This window comes from Pectinophora gossypiella, chromosome 20, assembly GCF_024362695.1.
Source record: "Pectinophora gossypiella chromosome 20, ilPecGoss1.1, whole genome shotgun sequence".
Taxonomy (NCBI): domain Eukaryota; kingdom Metazoa; phylum Arthropoda; class Insecta; order Lepidoptera; family Gelechiidae; genus Pectinophora; species Pectinophora gossypiella.
Window position 1 is genome coordinate 4278217 of NC_065423.1, and position 14532 is coordinate 4292748.

At 40.2% G+C, this 14532-nt stretch overlaps 1 protein-coding gene across 1 annotated transcript; it reads right to left on the reverse strand.

The window, feature by feature from the left end:
- Positions 1–1246: 1246 nt before the first annotated feature.
- On the reverse strand, positions 1247–11781 carry LOC126375883 (lysosomal acid glucosylceramidase-like). Its single transcript, XM_050022963.1, has 12 exons — positions 11617–11781; positions 10077–10204; positions 8882–8933; positions 8412–8550; positions 5924–6080; positions 5155–5315; positions 4675–4798; positions 4146–4259; positions 3320–3467; positions 2763–2842; positions 2182–2471; positions 1247–1395 (listed from the first exon to the last, which is right to left on the reverse strand). Exons 1-12 carry the CDS (start codon positions 11672–11674, stop codon positions 1281–1283), a joined length of 1566 nt encoding a protein of 521 aa, XP_049878920.1. The 5' UTR covers positions 11675–11781; the 3' UTR covers positions 1247–1280.
- Positions 11782–14532: the final 2751 nt, after the last annotated feature.

A 14532-nucleotide genomic window follows, 5' to 3' on the forward strand; every position in this document is an offset into this window, starting at 1 on the left:
CTGAAGGCTCTCACCCGATACAACGTTTAATATACAGGTTGTGAGAAGCTGCAGTATTTTAGGCAGATGAGATGTTCGTTATGTAAAAAATGACGATTCAAAGTGTAACTATGTTACCTACTGAATAAAGATATTTTTGAATTTGAACATGACCCAACCTGTCGCCCAGGGGAGAGGGGTCTCATGACCCCCCTTGACCCCCACCCCCTTGGATCCGCCCATGCATCCATAGTACTCCTTATTTGGTTGACAAGTCCTTGAGAAATTTTGAATGGATGTCCGTTGCCTTTATGGTCTACTTTACCTATAGTATACCTTTTATGGGTACCTTATTATCATTGTTGCCTACACCTGTTGTCTCGCGAAATTCCTGGTACCGTTTTTTGTAATATTTATTTTGTAGGTCTAAATAGAACCTGACAGAGGGCAGCAGTAACTGTCAGTACTATTGCTGCCGCGAAGGACAGAAGTCCTAGTACGGCTTTGAAATAGAGTACTCTGGGCGCTATCCTACTCGCGTCAGACAGAGTATTGCGGGGCGGAAGGCAAGAGGGAAACCACTGCCCTATTTTCCCCTAAAACATAGCATGGAGAGGAATGCTACACCGACAAGAGTGTGGCTCTTAAATTAGTGACGGTGAGGTCTAAATAACTTATATCATAAAAATATATCATACCTTATACATATTATACAGCCTTTATTATGTCCCACTGCTAGGCACGCGCCTCCCCTCAATCACTAGGGAATATAAAGTGACTTGGTGGAGTAAATATTACAGCAAAAATCGTATTGTTGAGAGCCGCAATTATCTATATCAAGAGTATTATTGGTCGATCTAGCTAGAGTTTGTTAAGTACTACTAAAATCCATTGAAGCATAATAGAAATTTACAGAATAATTATATTTAAAAAAAACGGCTTCTGCGGTCCAGTGGTTGATCATTGGGCCCACAATCCGGAGGTCCCGTGTTCGAATCCCGGTGGGGATATATCACAAAAATATTTTGTGATCACTAGTTTGGTTAGGACATTACAGGCTGATCACCTGATTATCCAAAAGATGATCCGTGCTTCGGAAGGCCCGTTAAGCCGTTGTCCCGGTTACTACTTACTAATGTAAGAAAGTAGTCGTTACATGAGCCATGTCAGGGGCATGTGGCGGGTCATTAATAAACCAGGGTTGATGAAGTTGGTAATTCACCTCACAACCCACACGATAGAAAAAGTATTTAAAAAAAAACTTCAATTTTCGTTTGTATTCGTATATATATTTTCACAATTTATTGACTATCTGAAGACTGGTAAAGGAACTCCACGGTGGTAACGGAATTGCTATCCAGAACCAATCTAGCTTGTTGGTCTCCGAGCTTCACCGCTACATTCCTCTCACCGCCGCTAAGAAGATGGAAAACGATGAAATTATTTATTGTATTGCAATATCATAGGCCAGATACAAGAACGACATTAGATTGGGATTGAAGTAGCTAAATAAACAACGCTGAAAGCAGATCATTTTTTTACATCGTAAGTAAGAAAAAGTAAGTAAGTAAGTAAAATCTTTATTTCCTCTACAAAAATACATGGTAATAATATTTGTAGAGGCTGGAGCCTAAACTAGGTTACCCTGTGTTTTAGGACTCCAGGCCTCCACCTCCAGAAAGTCATGGTCAAGAGAAAATAACAAAATAGAAAAAAAAGTAATACAGTCATGAGCAATATAATGTACCCACTTTAGGACTCTGTCGCACTAACATATTTGACATTTAGTGAGACTTACAGTTCAATTTGTCAAAAAAGGTAATTTGACATGGTACCTAAGTGTGTACATATTAATGCTCGTGACGGTACACCGTAGAAGTTTATGATTTTCATGATTTTCACTGATCACGCGCTATTAGAATTTTAAGTTTCATATCGTCGCCGAAAAGGCAAATATTCGTAAGCGCCAATGCCATTTCAAAAAAAACTGTTTAAACATTTTTTCGTTTTTTTTATCATAACTTTTTACTCATTTATCCAATATAACATCAACGTTCACTGCTTTTTCGTTTTCTATATCTAACCATACATATTATGACATGGACTGCTGCATATTTTGGCGCCTACGTAATTTTGCCTTTCTAGTGACGATGTAGTCGTGAGCTATTCTTAAGTGTTATGTTGTTATTCACACGAACTTACCCATTATAAAGCACAGCAACGATCGTTCCTCTGGGCGTCAGGAACGCAGCGTTCTCTATCGACTTCTTCAACACAGGCTTCTTCTCTTTAACATCAATTCTCTTGGACCCTCGAGGGACGAACTTGGCAAAATGTCCCATGGCGTAAAACATGGGTTGTTTGACGAACTCTCCCACTTCGGGGTAGACTATGATGGGTGAATCTACGTTGTTGGATACCCAGTTGGGGCCTCCATCAGCGTTGAGGCATAGGTTCCAGTCTATCCAGCCGACAACGTTGTGGTTCAGGTCCTGGTGGTAATAACGCATAAATTAAGAAATGCTTTTATAGGCACAAAACAATAAGAAGCTAAACACGAACGTACGAGTAGTTTTCAGATTAACAGGCACCTGGCAAATTCGACAATCATTGCTATAGGCCTATAGGCTAGGCCTGTGCTGGATTCGAACCTGCGACCTCAAAGTGAGAGGCAAGCGTTCTACCAACTGGGCTACCACGGCTCATACGCAGCTCTTACGAAATAGTACTCTTGTCCCAATCCATGAAAGTAGAATGACGAAAATACAAGTCATAATATCCACCTCTAAGATATCTTCGATGTAGTTCTTGGCTCTGGACCACGAGCCCAGCTCAACCTTTTCTTTTTGCCAGGGGAAGCTTCCTGCAAGTCATAGGACACAAATTATTATTGAAAATATTTAATTTATGGCATATCCTATTATATGTTATAGAGTTAATTTTAATTTAGTTTTATTATCTTCATAACAATAGCTATTTCTGCTTTATTGAAAGGGAACCCTTTTAAGGTGGGGAGTGATGTTAGAGCCACTTGCTCTATCAAGTCTAGCTCAAAGAGCAGGTCCGTGTTGCTCTATGGCTATAGAGCTAGCCAAGGGAAACACACCAAAAAGACTTTATTCATTTAATAAAAACAAATACGTCGTGTGTTTGTTGTGTTGTTTGTTTTGTTTTGTGTTGGTTAATGTTTATATTATTAAAATTAATGTTCACTGAGTTCTTAAATCAAGAATTTTCTGTATTTGAAGATATAGGTACGAGTATTCAATGCCGAATGGTTGGCTTGTCGCAACAATAATTTTAAGAATAAGTAAATAGTTCTCATGAAAAATGTATCTACCTTCACAAGCCTCAGTGGCCAGGATGAACTTGCCGGGGTATTTCTTGGAAACAGTGGAGAGAATCGACGCAGGAGTGAATGCGTCTCCGTACCAATGCACTGCAACACCGTCTATGTACTCTAATGCTTTTGGATGCTTCTTTACCATCTGGAAATGCATAATTCCTTAGTTTCAGAAACTGCAAGTAACATGCATGCATACATGTGATTAAAAAAGCATGTTCCTTTAATTACTTCTTTATTAATTATAATCTTAGAGTAAAATTATTATTACTAAATACAATGTTAATAAAATGTATAACATAGTCAAATTAAAAACCTACACTACAATACGTCAAAATACACATATATATATAATTATATATTTTTTTATATATATTGGCCAAGTATGTTGGCTCAACTATGCCTGATGGTAAACATAGAGAAACCTAATTGCAGTAGCAACTGAAAAGCAACGCGATGAGTCAGTCTCGAATCAGTTGCGACTACCATACTGGCCTACTAGGTGCTTCTTCACGCTTCCCTTAAACGACCCCATATTGTAGGGAGGGGAACACTTGAGCCGGCAATCCGTTCTAGTTGCCGATTGTTTTTGTGCGCGATTGATTTTTTTCCACGGTAAAGCGGTGGCATCGTCATTCGTCATCGAATATAAAGCTGCAAAATATTTCTAATCACGCACTCCGCAATGCACATCGAATTGAATTTGTAATTTACAAAGTTTTAAGAAATAGGCCCCAGATGTATTTCTTATCTTAACTAGTCTACTTGTTCCCTAGTTAGATTTAAAAAAGAAAAATATTAAATAAATAAAAATAAAACTTACCAACTCGAACCAAACGGGGATGGTGTATCGCTGGTCATCCAAGGCCAGGATCTTGATGTCCTTGAAGGTGGAGTTGCGGATCGTAGGTCCCAGGTTGTTTACTATCCATTTACCCTGAAATAAATGCATAAAGTAACCTACACTGGAAGGAATTAACTAAATCCATAATATTATAGTTTTAAGGTGCAAAACAAAATTATTCCGCATCGTACACGAATTTACAATTACATTATGGAATTATAACCACTATAACAGAACTTTTTATTCTTTTTTATTATGTTCCTCATGTCATGCCATGTCAGGGGCCTTTGGCGGCTCAATAATAACCCTGACACACACAGGGTTACAGGGTTGATGAGGTTGGTAATTCACAACCCACACGATAGAAGAAGATTATATTCCTCATAGTTTCCTTTATATTTCCAACTTCAGAAACAGTATTTGCCAATACAACAATAGTCGAAAAGCCCCTCATTGGCCAAATGGGCTAGCCGGTCAAACCTGTAGGCGGCTCATCTATAACACTTACCATATTATATGGAGTCCACCCTAGAGAGTTGATCTTGATGAAGGGTATCACGCCGTTAATAGGCTCATTCGTTGTCGTGATGGCCCAAATCTTGACACCCTCCTTCGCATAGTGCTCCAAAAACCTGAAAATGTAATTTGGTCTTTATTGGGTATCTATTACTTGTTTTTCATCATTATCATCATCACCAGGCCATTAACGTCCCCACTGCTGGGGCACGGGCCTTCCCTATGGATGGATAGGGAGATCGGGCCTTAAACCACCACGCGGGCCCAGTGCGGATTGGTGGTGATTAACGACTGCTAATGCAGCCGGAACCAACGGCTTAACGTGCCTTCCGAAGCACGGAGGAGCTCGAGATGAAAACTTTTTTTTTGGGAACGTGGCTTGGAAAGTACCTCATGTCAATCCACCGTCATGCAGATGACAGGACCTCTTCGCGGTTATCACACGGTGGCGGTTGGTGAAGTGGAAACTTACAATTTATGATAATCAGCATAAGTCTGATAGTATTCTTCTTTCAGATGGCTGAAGCCCGAAGACTTGTTGCTGCTCTTCATCCACAGAGGAGGAGTCCACGTCGATGCTACGATTTCTATTGGAGCGCTTGATGTTGATAGAATTTTCTTGATCATCGGCAGCTGGAAATATTTAACTTATTTTAAATTTTTATCCATTTCCACACCCCGGACACTTCATACAAAACACCTCGATTTACACAAACACTACACATTGACGTTATCGTACACGCGCATCTATGTGTGTGTGACGTCTGACGCCCGATACGATTGAAGAGTATAGTAAGACCGAGGGGGGGTAAACCTAGCTTAGCCGCTAGTGGGGAGCGGAGAGTTGCCGTTCTATACATATGTATCATTCCTTATTACCGAACAGGGCTATCCCGTATTGCGATATATCGTCATCATCAGCCCATTAACGTCCCCACTGCTGGGGCACCGGCCTTCCCTATGGATGGATAGGGAGATCGGGCCTTAAACCATCACGCGGGCCCAGTGCGGATTGATGGTTATTTACGACTGCTATTGCAGCCGGGACCAACGGCTTTACGTGCCTTCCGAAGCACGGAGGAGCTCGAGATATATTTTTTTTGTGGTCACCCATCCTACGACCGGCCTTTGCGAAAGTTGCTTAACTTCAACAATCGCAGACGCTCGCGTTTACCGCTGCGCCACCGAGCTCCCCATTGCGATATATATAAATAATTAAATATACACTGTTTCTTTCTAACCTTATAATGGTAGTCTTCATAAGCAAGTGAGAAGTTGGATAGCTTGACGTCATCTTTGGGTAGGTCGTTGTACGTGTAAAAGCGAGAGGAGAAGTCGGCCCCGCCGATGGGCACGCGCACCATGTTGTACTCAAGACCGTTGTCGCCATAATACGCACTGGAATTGAAACATATTTATTTATATTTGAAAACCTATCCATCCATAAAAATATAAGTTTTACCCCCTCCCCCGCCCCCTTAAAAATTGAATCCTATTCATGCTTAAAATTTGTCCTTACATTGGCCCCGATTCCTGCAGACACCGCCTAATTTTATTTAAAGTTATATCCGTCATTTTCATATCCGTCGAAAAGGAAAGGGACGGATGATTCACAGCTCTTAATTTTAGGAAGAATGAGTGAATGAATGAATAACCCGGGCGAATCAAAAGGTACGTCGCTGGTATGCAATCCGTTTGACGTGTTGTCTACTTAACTGTGTCGGGTTATTGACGGATGTAAAATTTTTAGACGGTTGGTTTAGATTTGTGCTTAAAATTGACGTGTGTTCCATAAATTTTATGCTTGTCGATTACCCGTCCCTTTCCTTTTCGGCGGATAAGAAAATGACAGATATAACTTAAAATAAAATTATATGATATTTACAGGAATTAGCACCATTTTTTTATTAGTTTGAAAACTAAAACCCGGCTATGGAAAAATCACGCTCCAAAAAGTATGTAACAAGAAAATATTCTCTTCTATTTTCTAATATTCTTCTGAATGGTGATGTTTTGCAGATAGCCATGATCGCATGCCGTGGCATAGAATAAGGAATACGTGTAGAACGGCAACTCTCCGCTCCCCACCAGCGGCTGAGCTAGGTTTACCTCAATCCCCTCGAACATAGTTTATTCTTCAATCGCATGGCGTCCGGCGACACACACACAGATGCGCGTGTACGATAACGTCAATGTGTGGTGTCTGTGTAAAACGAGGTTGTTTGTATAGTGTCCGGGTTGTGGCCAAGGTAAGCAAACTTTTAGGACAGATTAGCATTTGGCCACGGGTATCTGCTAAACATCACTATTCGGAAGAATTTCAGGGAATAGAAGAAAATATTTTGAGTTTCAAAATTATTAGGCTTCTAAGGAAGCCTACCTACCGGGGCTACCTATTAATAAAATCTCTGGAAAAACAATTGCCCTCAGAATTTGCAAAGCTTGAATAATTCTCTAAAAACAATAGATCTAATTTGAATAGTAAGGCATATAATTACACAATACACAATAGCACAGCTGTTCATATAAGTATGCATAAATGACTACCTACTTATGTATAAAATAAATTTGCACACATTTGGCAAGTCAATATGGAAAGTATAAGGGACAGTTTAAACTGGAGCTGAATCGCCGATAAGTAAGATTATCCGTGCTTTCGAAACATTTGGTACTGTTGCTATTCAAAATGTATCTTGACACAAGTGCCTAAATGTGTAGTCGTTACTAACCTAACTAGCGTTCAATGAGGGACGTGCCATTACCTATATAGGTATAAAAAAATAGTATGCTTCTGATAGTACGTTATATTATGTTTGCATTACGCACTAACTTTTATGAGTCACCGTTCTATACGTAGAATTATTCTTCAACTAACGACCTCCGTGGTCCAGAGGTTGAGCGTTGGGCTCACGATCCGGGTTCGATTCTCGGTGGGGACATATCACAAAAATTACTTTGTTGTCCCTAGTTTGGTTAGGACATTACTGGCTGATCACCAGATTGTCCGAAAGTAAGATGATCCGTGCTTCGGAAGGCATGTTAAGCCGTTGGTCCCGGTTACTAATTACTGATGTAAGTAAGTAGTCGTTACCAGGAGCCATGTCAGGGGCCTTTGGCGGCTCAATAGTAACCCTGACACCAGGGTTGATGAGGTTGGTACTCCACCTCACAAACGAAACGATAGAAGAAGACTAACTTTTATATGCGCAAATGTCAATGTGCAATATTGCTTTTGAATTGCTTCGATGTGTCCTTTTTAACCCCCCCAGGTTTCTCAACCTAGCACAAAAGGGGGCTAAGAGGCGTAATCAGGATGGCGGATGGCCACCCAAGTGTAGCTGACTCATAATTCCCGTATCGAAGGTGCAGCCGCCTGTATAGCTCCAGGATCGGTCTATTTAGCCATGAACGGCGTCGTTCTGCCCCGGCGATAGATGCTGCTTAAATCATCTGACAAGATGGTCAACACCTAATGATTAATTTACTTTAATGTCATCATCTCCCTAGCATCCCGTTTTTCACAGGGTCCGCTTATCTAACCTGAACATTTGACAGGTCCGATTTTTTACAGAAGCGACTGCCTGTCTGACTTTCCAACCCGCGAAGGGAAAACCAGCCCAATACAGGTTAGGTCACATACCTCCGAGAATGCATTTCTCTGGAATGTGGGTTTCCGCACGATGTTTTCCTTCACCGCTGAGCACGATTAATTTTCTTTAACGTACTTACTTAATTAATTCATTTTGTAGCGTTTCAGAAAGGTTCTTCCAGTTGAGGCCGGCGGAGTCGGTGACAGCCCCACCGAAGCCTTCGATGGTCTGGAATGTGGTGTCTGGATTTATCGTCAAAGTGGTCGTGCAACAACTACCTAAAACGAAATAAGATTTTTTGTACAATGATCTGTGTAGGTTAAGCCGTTGGTCCCGGTTACTACTTTCTGATATAAGTACATAGTCGTTACATGAGTCCTTTGGTGGGTCAATAATAACCATGACACCAGTGTTGGTGAGGTTGGTACTCCACCTTACAACCCACACGAAGGAAGAAGAAGAACGCATTTTCTGAGAGCCAAACTCTGTAGCAAGTAAGGCAGAAGCGACAAGGGCCTGAAGGTTTTGCCACCTTATGTACTTAATATGAAAAACCATATGGCGTATGCATAGCAGGAAAAAATGGAGCTAAAAGAGGAATTTCCTTACTTGACGCAACATCTTCCAATTCATCATGGATCTTGTTGAAGCGTAGTCCTCCCTGAAAAAATAAGTCATCATCATCTCCCAAACGTTACCCTGTTTTTCACAGAGTCCGCTTACTTAAGCTGAAGACTTCACAGGTCCGGTTTTTTACAGAAGCGACTGCCTGTCTGACCATCCAACCGAAGGGAAAACCAGCCTAATATAGGTTAGGTCACAAACCTCCGAAATTGATTTTTCGGGAATGTGGGTTTCCTCACGATGTTTTCCTTCACCGCTGAACACGTGATAATCATTTATGATCCAAACATGAATTCAAAAACAAATTCGACAATCATTGGTTTAGGCCTATGCTGGGATTCGAACTTACGACCTCAAAGTGAGAGTCTAGCGTTCTACCAACTGAAAAAAAATGATAGAAAACAATTACAACGATGATATTTTTTACAAAATAACATTCAATAGCTAGACTTTGTGATCTCTAGTTTGGTTGGAGGACATTTCAGGCTGAGCACCCAATTCTCTGAACGTACGATAATCCGTGCTGCGGGAAACACGTGAAGCCGTTAGTCCCGGTTACTCTTACTGATGTAAGCACGTACTCGTTATATAAGACATGTTAGGGGCCTTTGGCGCGTCAGTAATACCCCAGACATCAAAGCCAGGGTTGTTGCGGTTGATAATCCACCCCAAAACCCACACGATAGAAGAAGATTGGCTAGTATTGTAATTGGGTAGTAACCTAGGTCAAAGATAAATTAGGAAAATTCGGATTACTTACTAAACAAAAACAGATCTAAAACTGACGAAAAACATTTTATTTTACTTGACTTGAAACATTAATTTAAGCACACTAAACGCACTTATCGGTGTAGTATTTACCATGCTACACCGACAAGAGCGTGGCTCTTAAATTGATGATGATGATTTACCATGCTACTTTTTAGGGAAAAATAAGGCTCTGGTTTCCCTCTTGTTTTCCCGCTATTCTATTTTCTTAACTTATTTATGAATTTTAATTGAGAAAAAAACCTAATAATAAATCCGACATTTTATCACGTTTTTCTATGACGGCATAGTGGGCTTTTTCATACAAAAACTATGGTAATTTCGTGTTTTAATGTTTAGTAGTAGTAGTAGTAAGTGAGTAGACTAGTTGGAAATTAGTCATATATACATATAAGTAGAGTATTGTACCTACCTCAGAGGAAGTATAAGCGACAAACTTGCCACTCGCAGGCGCTTCCCTGGTGATGTCGTCACAGTATGTAGCGTTGCAAACACACAACACCGACCGACCGTCGACCGACCGCGCCGCACATGGCTTGTCTGCGGGTCAGATTACTGTCAACAAGCCTCACAGAGGGCGTATGTATATTGGCACAATTGATATAATTAGGACTGATTGATAATCATAGAATGCATTATTATTATTATATAACTTGCACAGTCATGAGCAATATCATTTCTCTACTTTATAACCCTGTCGCATTAACATATTTGTCTTATAGTGAGATTTAGTTCATTTTTTTAAAAAAGGTAATGTGACATGGTACCAAAGTGTTTAGGTACATATAGATGAATTTACGCCCGTAATGCCTTATGTAGGCAGGGCCACAAGAAATGAGAAGACAGGTAGGTAATCGACAGGCATAAAATTTATGGACCACACGTCAATTTTACGCAGATATTTAAAAAATCCCTCCTAAATTATTTATTATTTTATTCGCCCGGGTTATTCAATCATTTTAAATTAATAGTTGTCAATCATCCGTCCCTCTCCTGTTCAGCGGATAAGACAATGATGGGTATAAATTAGGAGGTGTTTGCGGGAAAGGCCAATATCTATGACTCTTACACTAGGCAAAGCCTGTATCGTCGTAATTCTAATTAAACATGAATAAACACCATCTATTTATTTGGGTTGAAAGGTGTATCTGGTAATACCTACTTACTTTACGGAATTGGGTCGTGTACTAGGTTCAACATACATACATACATAAACTCACGCCCGTAATCCCTAATGGGGTGGGCAGAGCAACAAGTAATCAAAGACAACTTGCAGCCACTGTTGATACGAAGTCCAAAGATGGATATGATGAACCTTATGGTGATAAGGGATCAGCCTATCGCCCATAACATTAGTCCATCATGTTAGAGGACACAATCCCTCTGTCGGTTTTTACGACATGCCCGGGAAGAGAAGCAGCTGAACGTGTTCTATGTTTTTTATTTGCTCCCAGAACAGCATAGAAGAAATAGAGAGCAGCATAGGTTCAAGATAAATTATGAAATTCTGATTACTAAATAAAGGCAGATCTAAAACTAACGAAAAACATTTTCTTTTTTCTAGTTTTAGCTTGTTTATGAATTTTAATTAAGAGAAACGTAATAATAAGTACGACATTAATCTCGTTTTTCTATGACGCCACAGGTGATTTTTTCATACAAATTCCATAGTAATTTCGTATTCTGACGTTTAGTAAAAAGTAACTGATTTGGCTAGTTGAAAACTAGCCTATTTCCGGTACCATAAATAGGCACAAAGATACTTACTTAGCTCATAAACTTGTAAAGTAACTTTGCCTACAGTTAAATGACTCTACATGTGACTATAGTAATATTATTATCGTCAATGGACTCTACAGCATAGTTTTAATCCTGCCAAACCTGTTTTGTAAGGTCTTAAATACTCTAACTTCTTTCGTAAACAAAAAAAATAATACTTAAAAAAGTCTTACCGGCGCTTCCTTTTCCTAAGAACAAACACACAAATATTATTACAAAGAATTTATACATTTTCAATACAATTTAAGGATATTTGACCTTATTGTTTGGTGTGTTTGCTCAAAAAAGTACCAGAGCGACATGAACCCGTGGAGGTGAGCTAGCGACTGAGTCCGGCAGTCGAATGTCGCATCATAACATACGGCCAATTTGTTTGTCTTATATAATGTGAACCCGCTATGGATGGATTGTTTTTTGTTTGCTGTTCCAGTCTTGTTGACGTTTGTGTGACGTTGACGGACTGAAAACGATTATTTACGTACGAAGCATTGAAGTAATAAGTAAATAGGTACATACAGGGTCCAGAGGTTCACTGACTACATGATAAGTGATGATGCTGATGTGATCTAGCCGGTTTCGGGTACGGCGACTGCTTCAACTCCGACGTTCATGTGCTCAAATCCTTAAACACAAAGACGTGTCAAAGCGGCGCAGGATCAAGGCAATTTGAATTCCATACTCTCTGTTTACCCCGGTGGAAAATTGGCGTGTGTTTATATTTCTATGTTACATATCTACTAAAACAGTGGATGCCAGTGATTTAGCTGCAGTGAAGTAGCTGCATATTGTGTTATGATTACTTGTGACTCGAATCTGTCCACCCCATTAGGGTTTACAGGCGTGTGTCTACCTAATTTTTCTTTTAACAAGATTTGATTTTGATTTTTTTTTCTTTTTTTTCCGGTTCAGCGGCAACTTTCTCATTTATACCCTGTTAAGGTCATCCCACACGCACGTGAATTTCGCAAGCTTGTGTAATTTTAGGAAGTTTAACAGATTACCAGCACATGAGCGTAAGGTGAAAAAAATACTTTATGCCGTCACCTTGGGCAACTTTATTGACTATTCATTGCCATTTGCCAACGACCTCCGTGGTCCCGGGTTGCATTCCCGGTGGAGACATATCACAAAAATTACCTGGTGTCCCTAGTTTGGTTAGGACTTTACTCGCTGATCACCAGATTGTCCGAAGGCAGATGATCCGTATTTCGGAAGGCACGTTAAGCCGTTGGTCCCGGTTACTACTTACTGATGTAAGTAAGTAGTCGTTACATGAGCCATGTCAGGGGCCTTTGTCGGCTCAATAGTAACCCTGACACCAGGGTTGATGAGGTTGGTACTCCACTTCGCAACCCACACGATAGAAGAAGAAGAATTGCCTAGAGGAATTGAATTCTGTTATTACAGTTCTTGTAGGAACGAAACGGACAAGCCCCATATTTTGCCTGACATGTAGAATTTGAAACATTAAGTTTGTATAATAGTTAGCCCGTATAGAGTTAGAAGCTTAGCTTAGCTTAGCTTAGCTTAGCTTAGCTCTACATGAGATCTGAAAACTTTTTGACATTGTAATCGATAACATCTCGTCTTGGCACATTTTACATGAAAATGTTTTTGATGGGATTACGTTTTACGACAATTTATAAAAAAGATATCTAAATAGATTCTAGTTTGTCTATGTTTGGGAGTTAGGTATATTACATACCCTCTCCGGTTGATTGAGGGGAGGCATTTGCCCTGCAGTGGAACGTATATAAGGCCGCCTATTGAGCTTATGTTTTTATTCGTATGTTTATATCCTTAATAAGTCATTGTGCAATAAAGTATTATTGATTGATTGATTGAATATAGGTTGCATCTAGGTTGTCATCTACCCTACTTACTCAAATCGTGACTTAATCCGATATCGCAGAATGGCATCGCAGGACATTCCCGTACCACCTCTATTGTGTGAGTCTTCTTCTTATCGTGTCGATGGCAAACTAAATTGTATCGGCCCAAAACTTGGCAACAAGTATGGCGCTATCTGCAGCGCTCATCAGATCCTCCTGCGTACAGGTGTTCGGGCACGCAGGGCACGATGTAAGATGTTCCATCGTTTGGGGAACAGTGCCGCACTTGCACTTTAAGTCCGAGCCATCCGAGAAACCCCACCTGAACAAATTGTCCTTACTTCGGCCCACCTGAGTCCGAAGTCCGAATTGTGTGAGTTGTAAGCCTCGTATCCTCTAAGCAACAACGCGCAACAAGTAACGCTCAACATGTACAGCAACGTTGCACAACAGCGCACGACGTTGCCAGCTGAAGTGCAATATATACAGCAACGTTGAACAACAGCGCGCGACGTTGCCAGCTGAAGCGGAAAATGTCGCGCGGCTTGTTGTTTGGTTAGAGAGCAGTTCGCGCTATTTATAATCTGCGTTGTCGTTGTCTTTGAGGGAGCTGTTTAAAGAAATAAATATACTGACGGTCGCAAGTCAATATATTTATGAAAACATAATGTATGTACGTAAAATTGTACTCTTATCTCTCCTTCCGAGAAACTGTGAAAGGCATACTTTTTTATTTATTTATTTGTTCATATAAAGTATAGTACAGTGCAATACAATGTTTCATAGGCTAATAACATATTTATAACAGGTAAGGTATAAGCCTCTGCAGTCGAACTAGGTGAAACCTGTATCTCAGCATGCAGCGCCTGTTCCCAACGGATAATAACAACTTAGCCGAATAAATTGTCCTTATGTACTTACAATACAAGAAATAAAAATAAAATTGCTATTCAAAATTCTAGATGCATTTGTGCAAACAATTGAAAACAAAACAAACACATCTTATAAATAAAACACCTCCTACAATGCGTCACATCGAGGCAAGGTGCCCAACAGGCTGGCAGCACAACCAGACAATCGCCAGACTAATTCTCTGACAGAAATAGAATTCTAGATTAAGTAAAAATTCACCTTTTTTGGGGTTATATATATATGAGGAGCTCGGTGGCGCAGCGGTAAATGCGCTCGGTCTGCGATTGTTGAAGTTAAGCAACTTTCGCAAAGGCCGGTCATAGGATGGGTGCCCACAAAAAAAAA